Raw genomic sequence first — 14,669 nt, forward strand, 5'->3', positions numbered from 1 at the left:
GGACCACCGTGTCCAAAAGTCAGACGCAGGAGCGGTGTACAGCAAGCGCTTCAAATTCTTATTAGAAGACCCAGAGCAGAGTAAATCCTCTGAAATGCTGTATAGCCGTTATGACACTACCCATAACCACATTATTATTCATCTTTGGCTCTCTTGCACAGCATGTGGGGTTTTTTTTTTTTTTTTTCGGTCACCCATAAATGGTTACAGCAGATGGCCCCGCCCCTCCCTGAGCCTTGTTCTGCTGGAGGTTACATCCTGCTAAAAGGGAGTTTTTCCTTCCCACTGTCACCAAAACTCTTGCTCACAGGGAGTCAAATTATTGGTGGGTTTTCTCTGTTTTCTTTGTATTATTGTAGGTTCTTTACCTTACAATAAAAAGTTCCTTGAGGCAACTGTTGCGATTTGGCACCATATAAATAAAACAAAAAAACCCTGAAAATTGAATTTGGACGCTGACTCACGTTGCCACTTGACATCCACAGTCATATTCAAAACTAGTCATGATGTCACAAAGTCACACTTGTAAGCTTGACTGGCAATATTTATTCATTGTAGCTATTGCAATATGCGGCCTGATGATTTACATTTACACATTCACAATGACATTAAGCAAAAGCAACATGACAGAAAACCTATAAGCATGTTTCATATGTGGAAATATGAAGTGAAGCATAAAGTTGTATTCATGTTCAAGTGTGTTATTTTCACACCACAGTCGAGGGAAACCTGAACATCCTTTGACTACGATGACCTGGATGACTGAGAACCTTCACAGACATCCTGCTGTTATTTCCCTTTAATTCCCGGTTTTCCCAATTGGGTCGATACATATAGAAAAAAAAACCATTCCCACCTGATCCCTTTAGAATCAGCTGGTTTTTTACAGCATAAAGATGACTAGTAGATAAGATGGCTCATCTACTATCAAAATGTAGATAATAATAAGACCTTTCATATCAATTTCATATTTGTTATATCATTTGACCCTTTAAAAAGTGCACTTTGGGTAAAATTGATTTGGTTTCATGTGCTTACTTATGAAGGTTTTTTATGAGGGTTTAAAACATGCTGGAAAAAGAACTGGAAACACAAATTTAAAGGCGACAAATTTCAACACACACGCACATGTGTATTTATATCCTTGTGGGGGCATCTCATTGACGTAATGGTTTCTCTAACCCCTTACCCTAACCCTGACCATCAAAAATGAATGCCTTACCCTGACCCTAAACGTAACCATAACCTAATTGTAACCCCGACACTAAAACAACAATTTGAGTCTCAAAAAAGCCTTCAAACTCATTGGGACCGAGATCGGTCCCCACAAGGGCTGTCGGTCCCCACAAGTATAGTAAACATCCAATGTTTGGTCCCCACAAAGATGTTAATACCTGTACACACACACACACACACACACACACACACACACACACACACACACACACACACACACACACACACACACACACCATAAAAATCCTTAAAATCAGACAATTTTTCCAGCAAAGATATAATTACGGTTTTTGTATTAAAAGTGAGTGTGAAGGTTTCAGTATAAATTATGAGTGAAGGAACTGAGAGGTCAAAAAACGGTTTGTGAACTGTTGTTATAAAGCTGGGAATTTTCACCCTCTCCATCTTTGTGTCTTGAGACTACGTTATCAGGGGAGGGACTGATCATTAACCAGTCATAACACTCTGGGTCTCTTTTCTGGCTCTCAGAATCACCAAATTTACATGAAATTGAGTTAATATTTGATTTCATAAGATCTGAAATGAGTGATGGAGCTATAGGATTTTCCGGAAAGTGTTAAACAAGTGCTTAAAAGAGTACAGTTAAGGTCAAGGCTGAGGGCTTGGTTTCGCCCCCTGGTGGTCAGTAAATTCAACCTAGACGCTATGTCCATATTATATTTATAGTGACGGACTGATTTGTCACATACTGTGATGGTGTTTGTAGCATTTCGTTTTTAGGGGTTTTTTTTGTTTTTTTGTTGTTGTTTTTTTACCCCCAACAAAATATCCAGTATATCGACAACCTTCTCTGATGGATCGGAGACACGGTAATTAATTCCAGTTCACTTGCACCACTAAACTCATCCCACTGCTGCCTCCTCCTGGACCTTCATGTCGTAGGTTCGGAAGCTCTGCTCCGTCCAGCAAGCCCCTCCGTTTTGGGTCTGGGCTCTTTGGAGGACAGCTTGCTGGTAGAGCACAGGAGGGTCTCTGAGCGTCCTGCTGTGAGCCGGGCCTCGCACGTTCATGTCGGGGAAGCAGTGGACACACACGCAGGTCTCTGTTGGCAGGGAGTCGTCTGATGGCTCGAGGTTAACGGGGCAGCTCGGAGACATTAGAATATCTATAAGTGAAGAAGGCAGACCCTCGTTAAACTGCTCAGCGTTTCCAATGGTTTTTTGGTTCATTCCAGACTAACCTTTGGAGCTTTTTCCAAGTTGCCCAGCTGGAATACCAGTCTCCTGTCCCAGCCTGGCCTCGCTCTCTTTCTTCTTCTTGGATTGACTGCCCTGTGTGGATCCTTGGTTAGAAGTTTTGGCCTTGCCTCCTCTAAGAAAGGCTACAAAGGCCAGAAACAAGCTAGAAAACAGCAGCGCCAGGCACACAGCCAGCAGGGAGTAGATGAGGATATCAGAGTCTTTCAGTGTGGAGGGTCCTGCGACAACTTCAGCTAGGAAAGAAGGAGGACAGATCTTTTGACTGAATGCTTCTAGATTCATATGTCAGGTATATAAGCTCTGAACAATGTTAGTCAATCAGAACAATTTGATAAAGTTTTGATATTTTCCAATACTTCCTTCTTTAAGGTTTAAAAACACAGAAAAACCCCATCAGGACAAAGGTCACCGAGGGGTCAGCACTCACTCTGGCAGTGTGGGGCGCATTCTGGAGGATGTGTGCCGCAGATCTCTTTACACTCTATACATTTGTTTAGCAGCTTATCGTAGTAGTGGCCAGGTTGAGTCTTACAATTTACAGCCTCTGATGCAGAAGGAGACAACGTGAGAGAAGAAGCAGAAGACATGTAAGAAACTGAACTGTGTGGGTTTAAGAGTATCTCTGCTGTTGCTATTACCTTCAGGAAGAAAGTCAAATATCAAAAATACATGTTACATCTATATGTCTTCAAGTTTGTGTGTAATTCTAGCTGGATTTTAAGTTGCAATCTTGGAAAAGTTGCATTAAAAAAAATGCCCCTGCATGTGTCTGTGAATGCATGTGTGTGCTCTCACCACAGAAACTTCTGCATCTGCTGATTACAAGTGATTTCTGACATGTCCCCAGACAGTCCATACACCCCACCAAAGCATCCCGATACTGACCTTCAGCACAGCCTCCACCCATCGGCCTGATAACCCTCACACTGAAACACACACACACACACACACACACACAAAGGGACCAAAACAAATGGTTTTATTATTTTCTTTCTGTCTTTGTGACTTGATCTCTATGAAAAGTTTATTTGTAAAGAAACTTTTAAAAGATGGGTGGCTGTAAACAAGCAGCTGTGGCATTGGCTAACTACACATTATGTTGGTTATTTTATGTGCGTGTTATTCTGGTATTTATATATATGAAAGCAAAGCAGCTGTGATATGTAATGTATGCAGTGTAGTGGATTAGACTGCTAGCTCCATCCTTGACCCAGTGAAACTGTATTATTTTAGAAATCGAGGCTTTACTGAGAAATATCTCAGTTTTTGTCCTCTTTTTGTGTTTTCCACACATTTTTGGAGCAAAACTTAGCATAGCTACAACCAGCATCCTTTTAGAAATCATGTACTTTCTTCTTAAGCATATTTTTCTTTGCTCCAGTGAGCTCTGAGTCATCCAAGTGCAAAAAGATGCAGATCTCTACACCACCTCCGCCCCGCGCTGCTTTCACATAGAGCGCTAAGACTAATGCCCGGGTATATCCGTCACACCCCAGCGAGCAGCACTCTGTGTCTAATTCAGGATTCATATACAGTATGTTCTCTCTTTAACTTTCAGAAACACATAAAGTCCCCAGCGTCTGAATTCAGAGTACCTTTTAAATGCACTTAGCCATTTCTGTGCTTATTTATGGAGGGCGTTTCTTATTGTTTTGATGTTTGGAATCTACAGAAGGACGTAAACTGCGTTCAAACTGATAGAAAACATTGTTTCTCGTTATAAAAGCCTCAACGAGCCGCTTGGTTTGTTATGAAGGTCCTCTATGGGAACTTAACCAGCACTCGATAAATGGATTTGATTCTCATCTGCGTTTCAAATGCTAACGAAGCACATTTATCTTACTTGAGCCGCTGCTATAGGCTGTTAATGATGTTGGCAGAGATGACTTACCAAGCGAGATGAAGACGCGGAGGGAGAATCCTTGATTTGAAGATGAGAGTGACACAGGCCTGTATTTCAGCGTGGAAGCTAATTTAAATATACACTTAGTGCCAGACTGGGGACTTCCCCCTATGCATGAGGAGGATCCTCCCACTTAAACACACACACACACAGAGTGAGGTCAGACAAGAAAAGTGCCTATATATTGTAGTCAGTTTCCCTTGGACTGTATTTTGAGACTGAGTGTAGTCCATATAGTAAACACGATGTCTGGTACTGAGTGTCTGGCACATGGAAGTGTGAGACAGTTCACTGCACTCTAGTGACCTCCACAGTCACCTGACCGGAGCACTCTTGGGATGTGGTGCAGCAGGAGATTTACATCATGGATGTGCAGCTGATCAAATCTGCAGCTGTGTGATGCTGTCATGGCAATATGGACTAAAACATCTGAGGAATGTTTCCATCACCTCGGTGAATCTGTGCCGTGAAGAATTAAATCTGTATATAAAGTGTCTGAAGGTTGTAGAGGGGTTGAATCACTTTTGGAGCGAGCTACAAGAGGCTGTTAGGAGAACTCGTCATTATTATTTTAGTCCTTTTCCACTTAATTACACTTGAACTACATAGAATATGAAATACCCTCTACATCTTTTTTTAAAGAATATAAAACATTCATTAAAAAAGAAAAGATATATGGCCTAGAGCTGAGACGCCACATTTATTCCAGTTTGATCTTAAGTGGGCCAGGCCACGTTTAATCCCTGAGATAGTTTAATATCAGAAAAAAAAAGTCCAATTTCGACAAAATGTATAAATTTTTGGGGAGGGGGATGTTTTTTATATGATAATAAAAACACTGCTGTAGTCAGCACGAGTCTCTGGGCTTAATCTGCAAGAGGTAAATGTGTAAAATTATAAACAGAAATTTCTTGTTTATTCACAGAAAATGTCTGTTTTTACATTTCTATTGTAGTGAAAAAAAATTGATTTAATTTTGGGGGAAATTGGACCAAGGTTGAGTTTAAATAGGAAAATCAGTCAACACTTTGTGTTACCCACAATTTTTTATGGATCGTCTTCAGAAGTGACATCGACATACTGGGCCTTGGGAGACATGAGTTTCTAGGCTGGCTACGCATGTGACCTCATTGTTAGCACCCACCAACGACACCATAACAGGCTGATGTTGTCATGAGGCGACTTTTGTTGTGATTTGGCGCTATATAAATAAAATTCAATTGAATTGAATTGAATATTGTAATAAAAACAAACTGATGTGACCATGATCATGGAGAGGTCTTCATTAGTAGGAAACTTAGAAAGAAAATACAATTAAAAATACAAAATTTATGCCCTAATTCACATTTTATAAAAACATCCAGTGGGCCAGATTGGAGTCTTTACAGGGCCAATTCTGGCACCTCGAACTAGAATATAAGCAAAGTTTGCCTTTTAGTCCTTTAGTGTGTTTTTAGATCATTGTGCAAAATGCTAAAATGCTGCTACTACAGATCAAAGTGTTTTACTTTGTTAAACTAGAAAAATGTGCCAATTTAATCATACTAAAAAAACTTTTTAAATAAGAATTAAGATTTGTGCAGCTCCGTGTTCCAGTCTTCGCACACGGAGCTCCTACAGTGACTCAGTGTTGACAGATATTAATGCACTGCTGAGCGTGCCTCACACTTGTTGGGAAGATGTGAGTAAACTTTCTCGACATCAGTGTGAAACTGCCGGGCAGTTCCACACCATGTGTTTTACACTACGCTGAGCACAAACCATGACTGCAGTGTCTTATCTCTGCTTCAGTTCTCATATGAACAAGGATTTGCGTACAAAGATTTGTGTCTGTCTAAAACTGAGACCGAATACAATGAACTATTTTTAAGCAAAGCGAGAACACCTGATCTTGGTAAAAATGTGCCTTTGACGTGGAGATTTAAACCTCTCAAGCCCTGCACGGCTTTATCTCAGCTCCATCACTGAAAGGTCCTTTTTGTGATTTGAGATCCCCTCAAAAAAGTTCGCTTGCAATATACTATTAAAAAGTCACTGCTGGCATTAGATTGAAACTGAGATTAGTAAAGAGGGCGATTTGGACGAGTGTGGAACTAAAATGTCAGTTTGTAAGACAATGATTAATCTCCCAAACCCCGAGGGAGATCTGGAATAAAAGGTTTCAGATATGAGTCTGAGATTTTCAGGGAGGATCTGCTAAGCAGCTGTAAGAAGATAACGGAAATTATGTGGCGAGATGTCATTAAAAGGTGTTAGTTTTGTTTTAGAGCACTCTCATTTAGTTCTGCTTTCTGAGACTGTTAGTAATACAAAGAGTCCACTGCTCCCCCTCCCCGATAAAACAACTGCAGGTGCAGAAGCTTATCCCAGTGTGCATCCCTGGTCAGACCACGCAGAGAGACAAACAAGCCTTCACACTCACATTCACATCTATGGCTGATTTAGAATCACAAATCAGCCTAACATGCATGTGTTTGATCTGTGGGAGGAAGTCAGAGCACCCAGAGAAACCCCACACAGGGACAGGGAGAACATTCAAACGCCACACAGCGAAACCCAGGACCTTCATCTATGGGCGGCGCTGCTGTATATCATGGTCATCTATCAAATAAATAAAGTCAAGAAATGACAACCACAACTTTGAACGCCATCAGCCCGTAGGAGTGCTTATTTCACTTGCAGGGTCACGGTACCACACTGGCTTCCCACTCATCGAAGCCTGAGAAACTGACTCAGTCTCTGACCCTGAGGCTCTGTAGCAGAAAAATCCAACAATCTAGAGCCAGTCCTGCACAGTTCTACCAGAAAAAGAGTGTATAAAGCACTTTATACAACATGTCTCATTCATCCAGTCAGACACAAGCATTCCCCACCCCTGCTATATCTAAGTGTTTTCTAATGTTCACTAATAAATGCCTTGGAGAATAATTTGGGGTTCAGTTCCTTGCCCAAGAGTACTTTAGCATGTAAACTGAAGCAGCTAGGGATTAAACCACCAACCTTTTAATTTGTAGGTGCTCTACTGCTTTACTGCTCGAGCCACAACCACATAAATCTGCTGGGCCTTGAGTTAGAACCAGTAATGTGCAGGAAATAGTGCAGGAAACCTCTAATGATTTGCAGATGCAGTTTTTCATCCAATGAAATGTGTCACAGCTTCTGTTAGTCAAAATAATTCTCAAAGGCGTTCAAAAAGTGGCCTGGTTTTCAAAAGGAAACAGGCAGGACCTTTGCACCAAAGCCACACTGGTGGAAGGTGTTTGTTAAGAAAGACTGACAGAACAAAGCCAATCAATGGCTACATAAACAAAAGAGGAAACACGGCCATTAAAAATGCATATTAACAAACAAATTCATCACTGGGATTCAAACTACAGGAGCATGCTTGAGCAAGTGAGCCGTAAATAATCAACTTCCACTTTGGCTACATCTGTATGTAAAACACCTAAATGCAAGTCACCGTGTGAGAAAAAAAGAAGCAGAATTTGAGGAAGAGCTGCACATGGATGACTCGGCTCCATGTTGACTCACAGTGAAAGCAAAAGATTGGTCATCAGATTTGATCTAATCTGCACCAAAGTGTTAAATGCAAAATAATGGAGAGAAGATGTCAAAGATTTAAACAAAATCAAAACAAAACAAACAAAAAACAACAACAAAAAAAGAAGAAATAGTTTGATAGGAAATATTTTTGCATCACCAAGGTGGTTCCCATAGAGCTATTAGCAAAAAACGTCCCATATAAGTGATTTACAGTAGATGAGCTGAAGTATCTGAAAGTCATGTCCCTCAAAAAAAGGAAACAAAAATCCAACAAACACCTGACAGGACCATAGAGATGGACTCTTCAGCTGATCTATCTGCAGTTCACCCAAACCTCTTAATAGAGGGGGGTCTTCTTAATGAAGAGAAACAGAGGGGGAAAGCCTCAGGTGTGCTAAAATACACAAGAATTGAACTGAAAATCAGTGGCAACCGGTCTGTTGGAGAGATGAGTCCAAATTTGAAACTTGTAGCTAAAATCAGCTTCAAGGATGGAAGTCAGGAAAGATACACAGCAGTAAGTGTCATTGTTCCATTGTTTCATGGAATTATGAACACAGAAAATTATAGTTCGATTCCGCTCCACCACACAATATGATGAAAGTCTCTGATTGGCTATAGTTTCACTCTTCACCGTGACAATTCAGTTCAGTTTCTTTTCAGTTTTAATTACACAATGCCAAATCACAATTTGCCTTAAGGTGCTTAATGTTGTTTTTATACAGAAAAAAACCAATGACATCTGGCTTAATGGATAGAGCTGGGCATCATCTGCATAGCAGTGAAAATTTATGCTATGGCTTTGAATGATAGTACCTAAAGGAAGCATGTATAATATCAACAGAATTGGTCCTGGTGAGGAACCCTGTGGAACATGTCAATGATCCCAAACATACTGGCCAAATAGAGAAACACACATTACACACTATTAGTCATGGACAAGCCTCTCCAGAGCCCGGACTTCAACATTATTGAAGCAGTCTGGGATCAAATGGACAGTGAAATGAACAAAAGGCAAGCAACATCCGAAAACTGCTATGGTGTGGGTCTAGGGACCCAGGGCTCATGTATTTTTGTATTTTGTATGTTTATTTTTCCATATGTAGGGTTTTGGTTGTTTTAAATAAATCGACTCTCCTTCACAATAAGAGTCCAGCGTTTGGGTCCTTCTTACCTCAACTCCACGGTCTGCCATTGCAATCCGTGACAGTTTAATCCCGCCATAATGGACCTGGCGGACTCAAGTGTTGCCTCAGAGAAGGAGTTGTTCTCCCAGCTCTGGGATTACTGTTGAAGCATAATCCAGACTGCGAGCAAACACCAGAGACAAATAGAGGTAGTGTTTTTTGATAACTTCCTGTCATCCTCTACCTTTTCTGTGAGCTTTTTGGATATGAGAGTAAGCTCCAGCTTTGAGCTGTTTGGTTTGGGCAGTCTGAGCAAGGAGGATTTGGCTGCCCTCCTGGGAGCCCTTGCTTCCTGTTTTTTTTTCTGCATCGACGGACGGTTTTCCCACCGTCGCTTGCTGCTCACTTGTTGGAACCTCGGAAACTAAAGACTGTTTCTTCCCCGTTCACTGGCAATGCTAAGCCTGCTAAATGTGGAGAGAGAGCAGTTTTGGCTAACCTGTCCACTGTGGGTTTCTCTGAGTCAGTGGGCCTAGAGACTGTCAGTGGGCCCTGTAGCTACTAACTGTGAATCTGTTATGAGTAAACCAGGCTGAGGCTGCCACACCACCATCATCACAGATGCTCATGGCAGCTTCGCCACCATCATCTCCACCACCTGTGGCTGCCACACCACCATCGCCATCGCCTCAACCATCTGCAGCTGCCGCCCCGCTTGGGGGGACCCGCACAGCCCAAGCTGGAGGACAGCACGCCGGGGGTCTGTGGGCCGTCTGCTGTGCCTCAGGATGTCAAGGCACCTGGTTCTGCCTCGTCTGGCCATGCATGCCGGCCATCCACCAAGTTGCCCGGGCCATAGCCTGCATGACCTGAACGTCATGGAGCGTCTGCTGTGCAACGCTGCCGCCACTGGACCCGCGGACGGCCACCTGAGCCGCTAAGTTGCTGCCAAGGGATCCGCGGCCGTCCACCAGAGCTGCCATGTTACCAACACCAGGCCCGTGGCAGGCCACCTAAACTGTTTTGCCACAGTCGCCGCCCACTGGGCCAACCTCCAAAACTGTCTCACTGTCGCTGCTGGACCCGTGGCATGCCACCGGAAGGATCTCACCCGCATCGCCACCGGTTTGGTGGGCCACCTGAACTGTTCTGCCGCCACCATGGAAATCATGGTTTGTGGAACTGTTATGCGGCCTCATCAAGAGCGTGCTATTTAAGAAGGTGGCAGAGCTCCAGTCAGCGCAGGATTATACTGCGACAAACCTGTAAAGTACCTCCGTTGATGAGTGTTCGTGAACAACATTGCTGCTGTGGGTGTCCTGCTGAGCTGCGTGTTTTTGTGTCACCAGGAGACAGGAGCGGAGAGCGTCGTCAGGAGGGGAACTCACGGAGCTGAATTAGGTTTTGGAGTTGTCACCTTTTTACTGTTTATGGACACGTGCACGTGCACACGTGCAAAAAAACGAGCTTTTAATGTCCTCTGAGAATGTCATTTGATACTATTGGCTGATCGTGCGAATAGGTCCCTTCAACATTAAACTCTACAGAGCTAAGATTGCCAAGAAATACTCATTGTGAAGAAAGGCCCAACGAAGAGAATTTGTGTTGCTATACTGAAGAAAGTTCAAAGTTAATTGAGTTTGTAGATTCTTGTATGCTGCATGTATACTACATGCAAATAACACCATTAGCCATGTTTTAGTTTATTCTGACATTTACCATTATGTGGTCATCCTGTTAAATAGACGGTTAACAAGATTGAATATTTGTTATTTTTGCTTTGACTAAGCTGCCACATAAAAACATTAAGCGAACCCTCAATCATCGTAGTATAACACATTATTAAACATCAGGCATATCATAATAATCCACTGTGAAGGCATTTCAGCTGATTTGGTGCAAGTCAAAGGGGCAACAGGTGCAGCAGGGAGGCAACAATAAGACCAACCTCCAAGAAAGGAAATAGTTTTGCAGGTGGTGGCCACAGACGATTGCCCCTCCTATCTAATTTTTCAGCTTTCTCTTAGTTCCTGTCACAGCTGGCAGCACGTGATGGTGCATACAAGGCATTGCACAGGTAGTCCAACTCCTCCAGGAGGGGACACCCATACATACTACGACCAGAAGTAACTTCAAGCACAGTGTGGATGAGATACCAGCAGACGGGCGGTTATATGAGCATATTTGGACAGGCTGTAGAAAAGCATCAACGCAGCAGCAGGACCAGGAGGAGTGTTATCAGAGCCCTACAGGATGACCTCCAGTGGGATACTTATGTGTGTATTTCTGACCAGACTGTCCAAAAAAGGCTTATGTAATGTGTTCACCATGGTTTATGCTTCCTAGCTGGACAGATTGAGATCATTGATGTGTACTGACTTTGTTTTATACTTTGATATATTATTGCTTCATGTTTAAAAAGACCAAGAATAGTTTTAAGTGTAGGTTTTGATTAAATGAAAGCATGCTTTGCCATATATGTCCTGGGTGTGAATCTGTAGAGCCATGAAAAAGTATTTGTGTCGTTCCTGATTTCAGATTTTTTTTAAAATTTTTTATATATTGTCACTCTTAAATGTTACAGATCATCAAACAAATTTTAATAGTAGACAAAGACAACCTCGGTAAATACAAAATGCAGTTTTTATATGATGATGTCATTTATTATGGGAAAAGTTATCCAAGCTTACCTGAACCTGCATAAAAAAGTAACTGCCCCACACTGGGAAATTACTGCACTGTACTTTCCCAGTGTGGCCCATTGCGAAACTGAATGTGACACTCCTCATTCAGAGAACTATGAAGCTACGTGTTTTTGGCAAGTCTGGTATTACCTGAGGATACAGCAGTGACATTATCTGAAACTCGAGCCACATCTAATATGAGCACTCGGTATGTGAAGGTAAAGTATTTATTAGTATCCATGAATAAAGCCAAAAGGATTTATGGATTTAAATACATGCATTTGTTTTGATAAAAAGACTCACAGCAGGCGAGAGGAGATTTCATAAAGAGCAGTTTGTTGTTGGGGGTTTGTATTGTTGCGAAAAGTGTGCCGCAGATGGCGAACAACTGGTTCGAATTCTGAGAAAGAAAAAGGAGGTTGCTGTGCATTGTGGATCACACCTTTAACCAAATAACCCCTGTCAGAAACCTGAAGTCACCCAGAATAGATTTGCTGCAGGTGGGTAGTCAAATTCTTCAAAGGGAAAAGGAAGCCAGCTCACATGATTAAAACTGAAAACAATGAAAAATAGTCCAAACAGGACTAAATCAGCCTTGGTCTGATTTGCTGAAATATTTCATGCACAACATTTAGAAATGCTGGGTAGCAAGAAGAGTGAGTTTAGTTCTACATAGAATGTTATCTTATTAGATATTCACTTGATTTGACTGCTTTTCACTGTTGACAATGATAGAAAATATCGAGTTGTTGCTCCTGCGAAAGCATGGTGGTGTAATATTTTGGTGGGCACGATGAAGAAGAAATATAAATAAAGCCTGCAAAAACATCTTTGTTCCCATAAACCACTGGGATTTTGTAATTTTATAGGGAACACAAAAAGCAGCAGACTCTGACCAGCAGATGGAGTCACGCTACAGTATATGAAAGGATAATCTGCTCTGTGCACGTTCAACAGTAACTTCCAGCCTGGTCTATGTTCTGTTCAACATGGATTGCAGTGGTTTACACGCACCATCTTTTTTCTTTCTTCATGCCACTGGAACACTTTGTTCATCAGTTGTAATCCTCTTATGAAGGTGTTGAAACTCTACTTAGGCGCAGGTTTGAAGAGGATGAAAGTAGGCTCAGTATGTGATGAAGATAGTATTGACAGGTGTATGAAGATATGTGATCAAAGGATGAGAGCTCATATGTCGAGCAGAGCTCTCCTGAAATGCCTCTTGGACCACCGAACACCCAAGAGGGGCGTCTTTGCTAGATCAAATAGACAGCGTTGCACAGTTGCACTCTCACATTTACTTTCTTCAGTGACGGTGTAGCATCTGTTTTCACTTTACCCATGCTGGGAAACACGATGTTCATTACAGAATAATGGAAAACCCAGACATCATCCTTTGCTTTGTCTATGCAGGTGAAAATTACTGTATTTACAACCAAGTGCTGTTATGAATACTAGATGGTTAAAATGCAACTATGTTTCTCTTTTCATGCATTCGTCCTGCAGAGGCTGTTATAATGAACCGACATGTTGTGTTTGCACTATTTTCTACGGTGTCTTTGAAAGGTCAAACACACTGTGAAAACCATACAAAACACAACAGAAGTAGGAGAAAAAAAGCTAAAAAAACCCAAAAAAAAAATCCCAACCAAGGTAGAAAAACACTGGCTTATGATATAAATACTCATTCTCCATTTATCGCATTCAGAAGATTTTCAGAAAACTTGACGTCTGACCTTAAGGTCAAGGTCAAAGTTCAAAGTCTCTGAAATTCAAACTCATCTGAAAATCATAGTGGATGCACCTTTGGTATGAATTTGAATATGTAACATGAATGCATTCACAAAGTTGGGTATTCACGCTGTCCTGCAAGGTGACAACACCACATCACCCTTTTACCACAGTGGTTGAAGGGTGATGTGGTAGTGTTTTTAAAACCCCCAGGGTAAAAAAAAGGGTAGAAACTATTGCAGTGCAGCCCAATGTAAGTAACTGACACTGTAATTAATGAAAAAATGAAAGTAAATGAAAAAGAGGGAGGAATCATTCACGACTGCGTAACAAACAAAGTCACTTAAACTTCATTAAACTTTAATCTGCCATCAGCCATTGTCAGCCCTTATCCTTCCTGACTGATCTCCTTGTCACCCATTCAAATTGGCACAGGTAGTTCAACTCCTCCAGGGTGGCACAGCGTACTGCCACAACACTGTTTGCTGTGTCTCCCAGCACAGTCTCATAAGTTTGTGCCATTATACAAGGAGAGTTGGACAGGGCATCAACCAGGGAAATGGACCGGTGTCTGCTCCTTTGTGCAAGAAAAGAGAGGAGGAATGCTGCCAGATCACCACAAAATGACACTGCAGTGCAGTGCAGTGTACATGACCGGTCACTTGTAGTGACAGGAAATTGTCAAATGCCATTTGTGTCTATTTTTCTGTTTGTTTTAGTATCTTTTGGCTCTTTGTTTTCTATTTAGGAACCCTCACTTTAGCTTCTTTTCCCCTCTCTCTGCTCTTGTGGTGTCATCACTGTAAACTACCTACAACACCAAACAGTGAGTCTAGTTAAAGCTAACAGTTAGCTGGTAAATGCAATAACACTTTTGGCCATTAAATGCTTCCTCTCAGAGTTAAGGGAGACAAAAAAGAAAGGAACAAATGCAAAATAAGACTTACTATGGGACTTATTAATCAGAAAAAATAGACAGACACATCACTTGAAAACACAAAATCTAATGGTAATTCTATCTATTGCTAACATGACAAATACGTGATGTTGGGGTTTTAATAGTGAGGTGGAATGAGTAAAACTGCATGTCTGTTATCACAGCATACCGAATAATATTTCTTTGTTTTATGCTGATTTTGTGTGTGGCCATCTCTTAAACTCATGCACCGCGGCGTTGAATATATCAGAGTATGCTGCAGGAGCCTTTGACAACATTCTGAGCAAA

At 41.7% G+C, this 14,669-nt stretch overlaps 1 protein-coding gene across 1 annotated transcript; it reads right to left on the minus strand.

Annotated features, from left to right (window-relative positions):
- Positions 1-541: 541 nt before the first annotated feature.
- tnfrsf13b (TNF receptor superfamily member 13B) lies at positions 542-4,424 on the minus strand. Its single transcript, XM_080873395.1, has 5 exons — positions 4,348-4,424; positions 3,342-3,382; positions 2,884-3,000; positions 2,438-2,689; positions 542-2,362 (listed from the first exon to the last, which is right to left on the minus strand). Exons 2-5 carry the CDS (start codon positions 3,361-3,363, stop codon positions 2,100-2,102), a joined length of 654 nt encoding a protein of 217 aa, XP_080729521.1. The 5' UTR covers positions 3,364-3,382; positions 4,348-4,424; the 3' UTR covers positions 542-2,099.
- Between the last annotated feature and the right edge of the window lie 10,245 nt (positions 4,425-14,669).

Source organism: Rhamphochromis sp. 'chilingali' (genome assembly GCF_963969265.1).
Source record: "Rhamphochromis sp. 'chilingali' genome assembly, chromosome: 22".
Lineage (NCBI taxonomy): Eukaryota > Metazoa > Chordata > Actinopteri > Cichliformes > Cichlidae > Rhamphochromis > Rhamphochromis sp. 'chilingali'.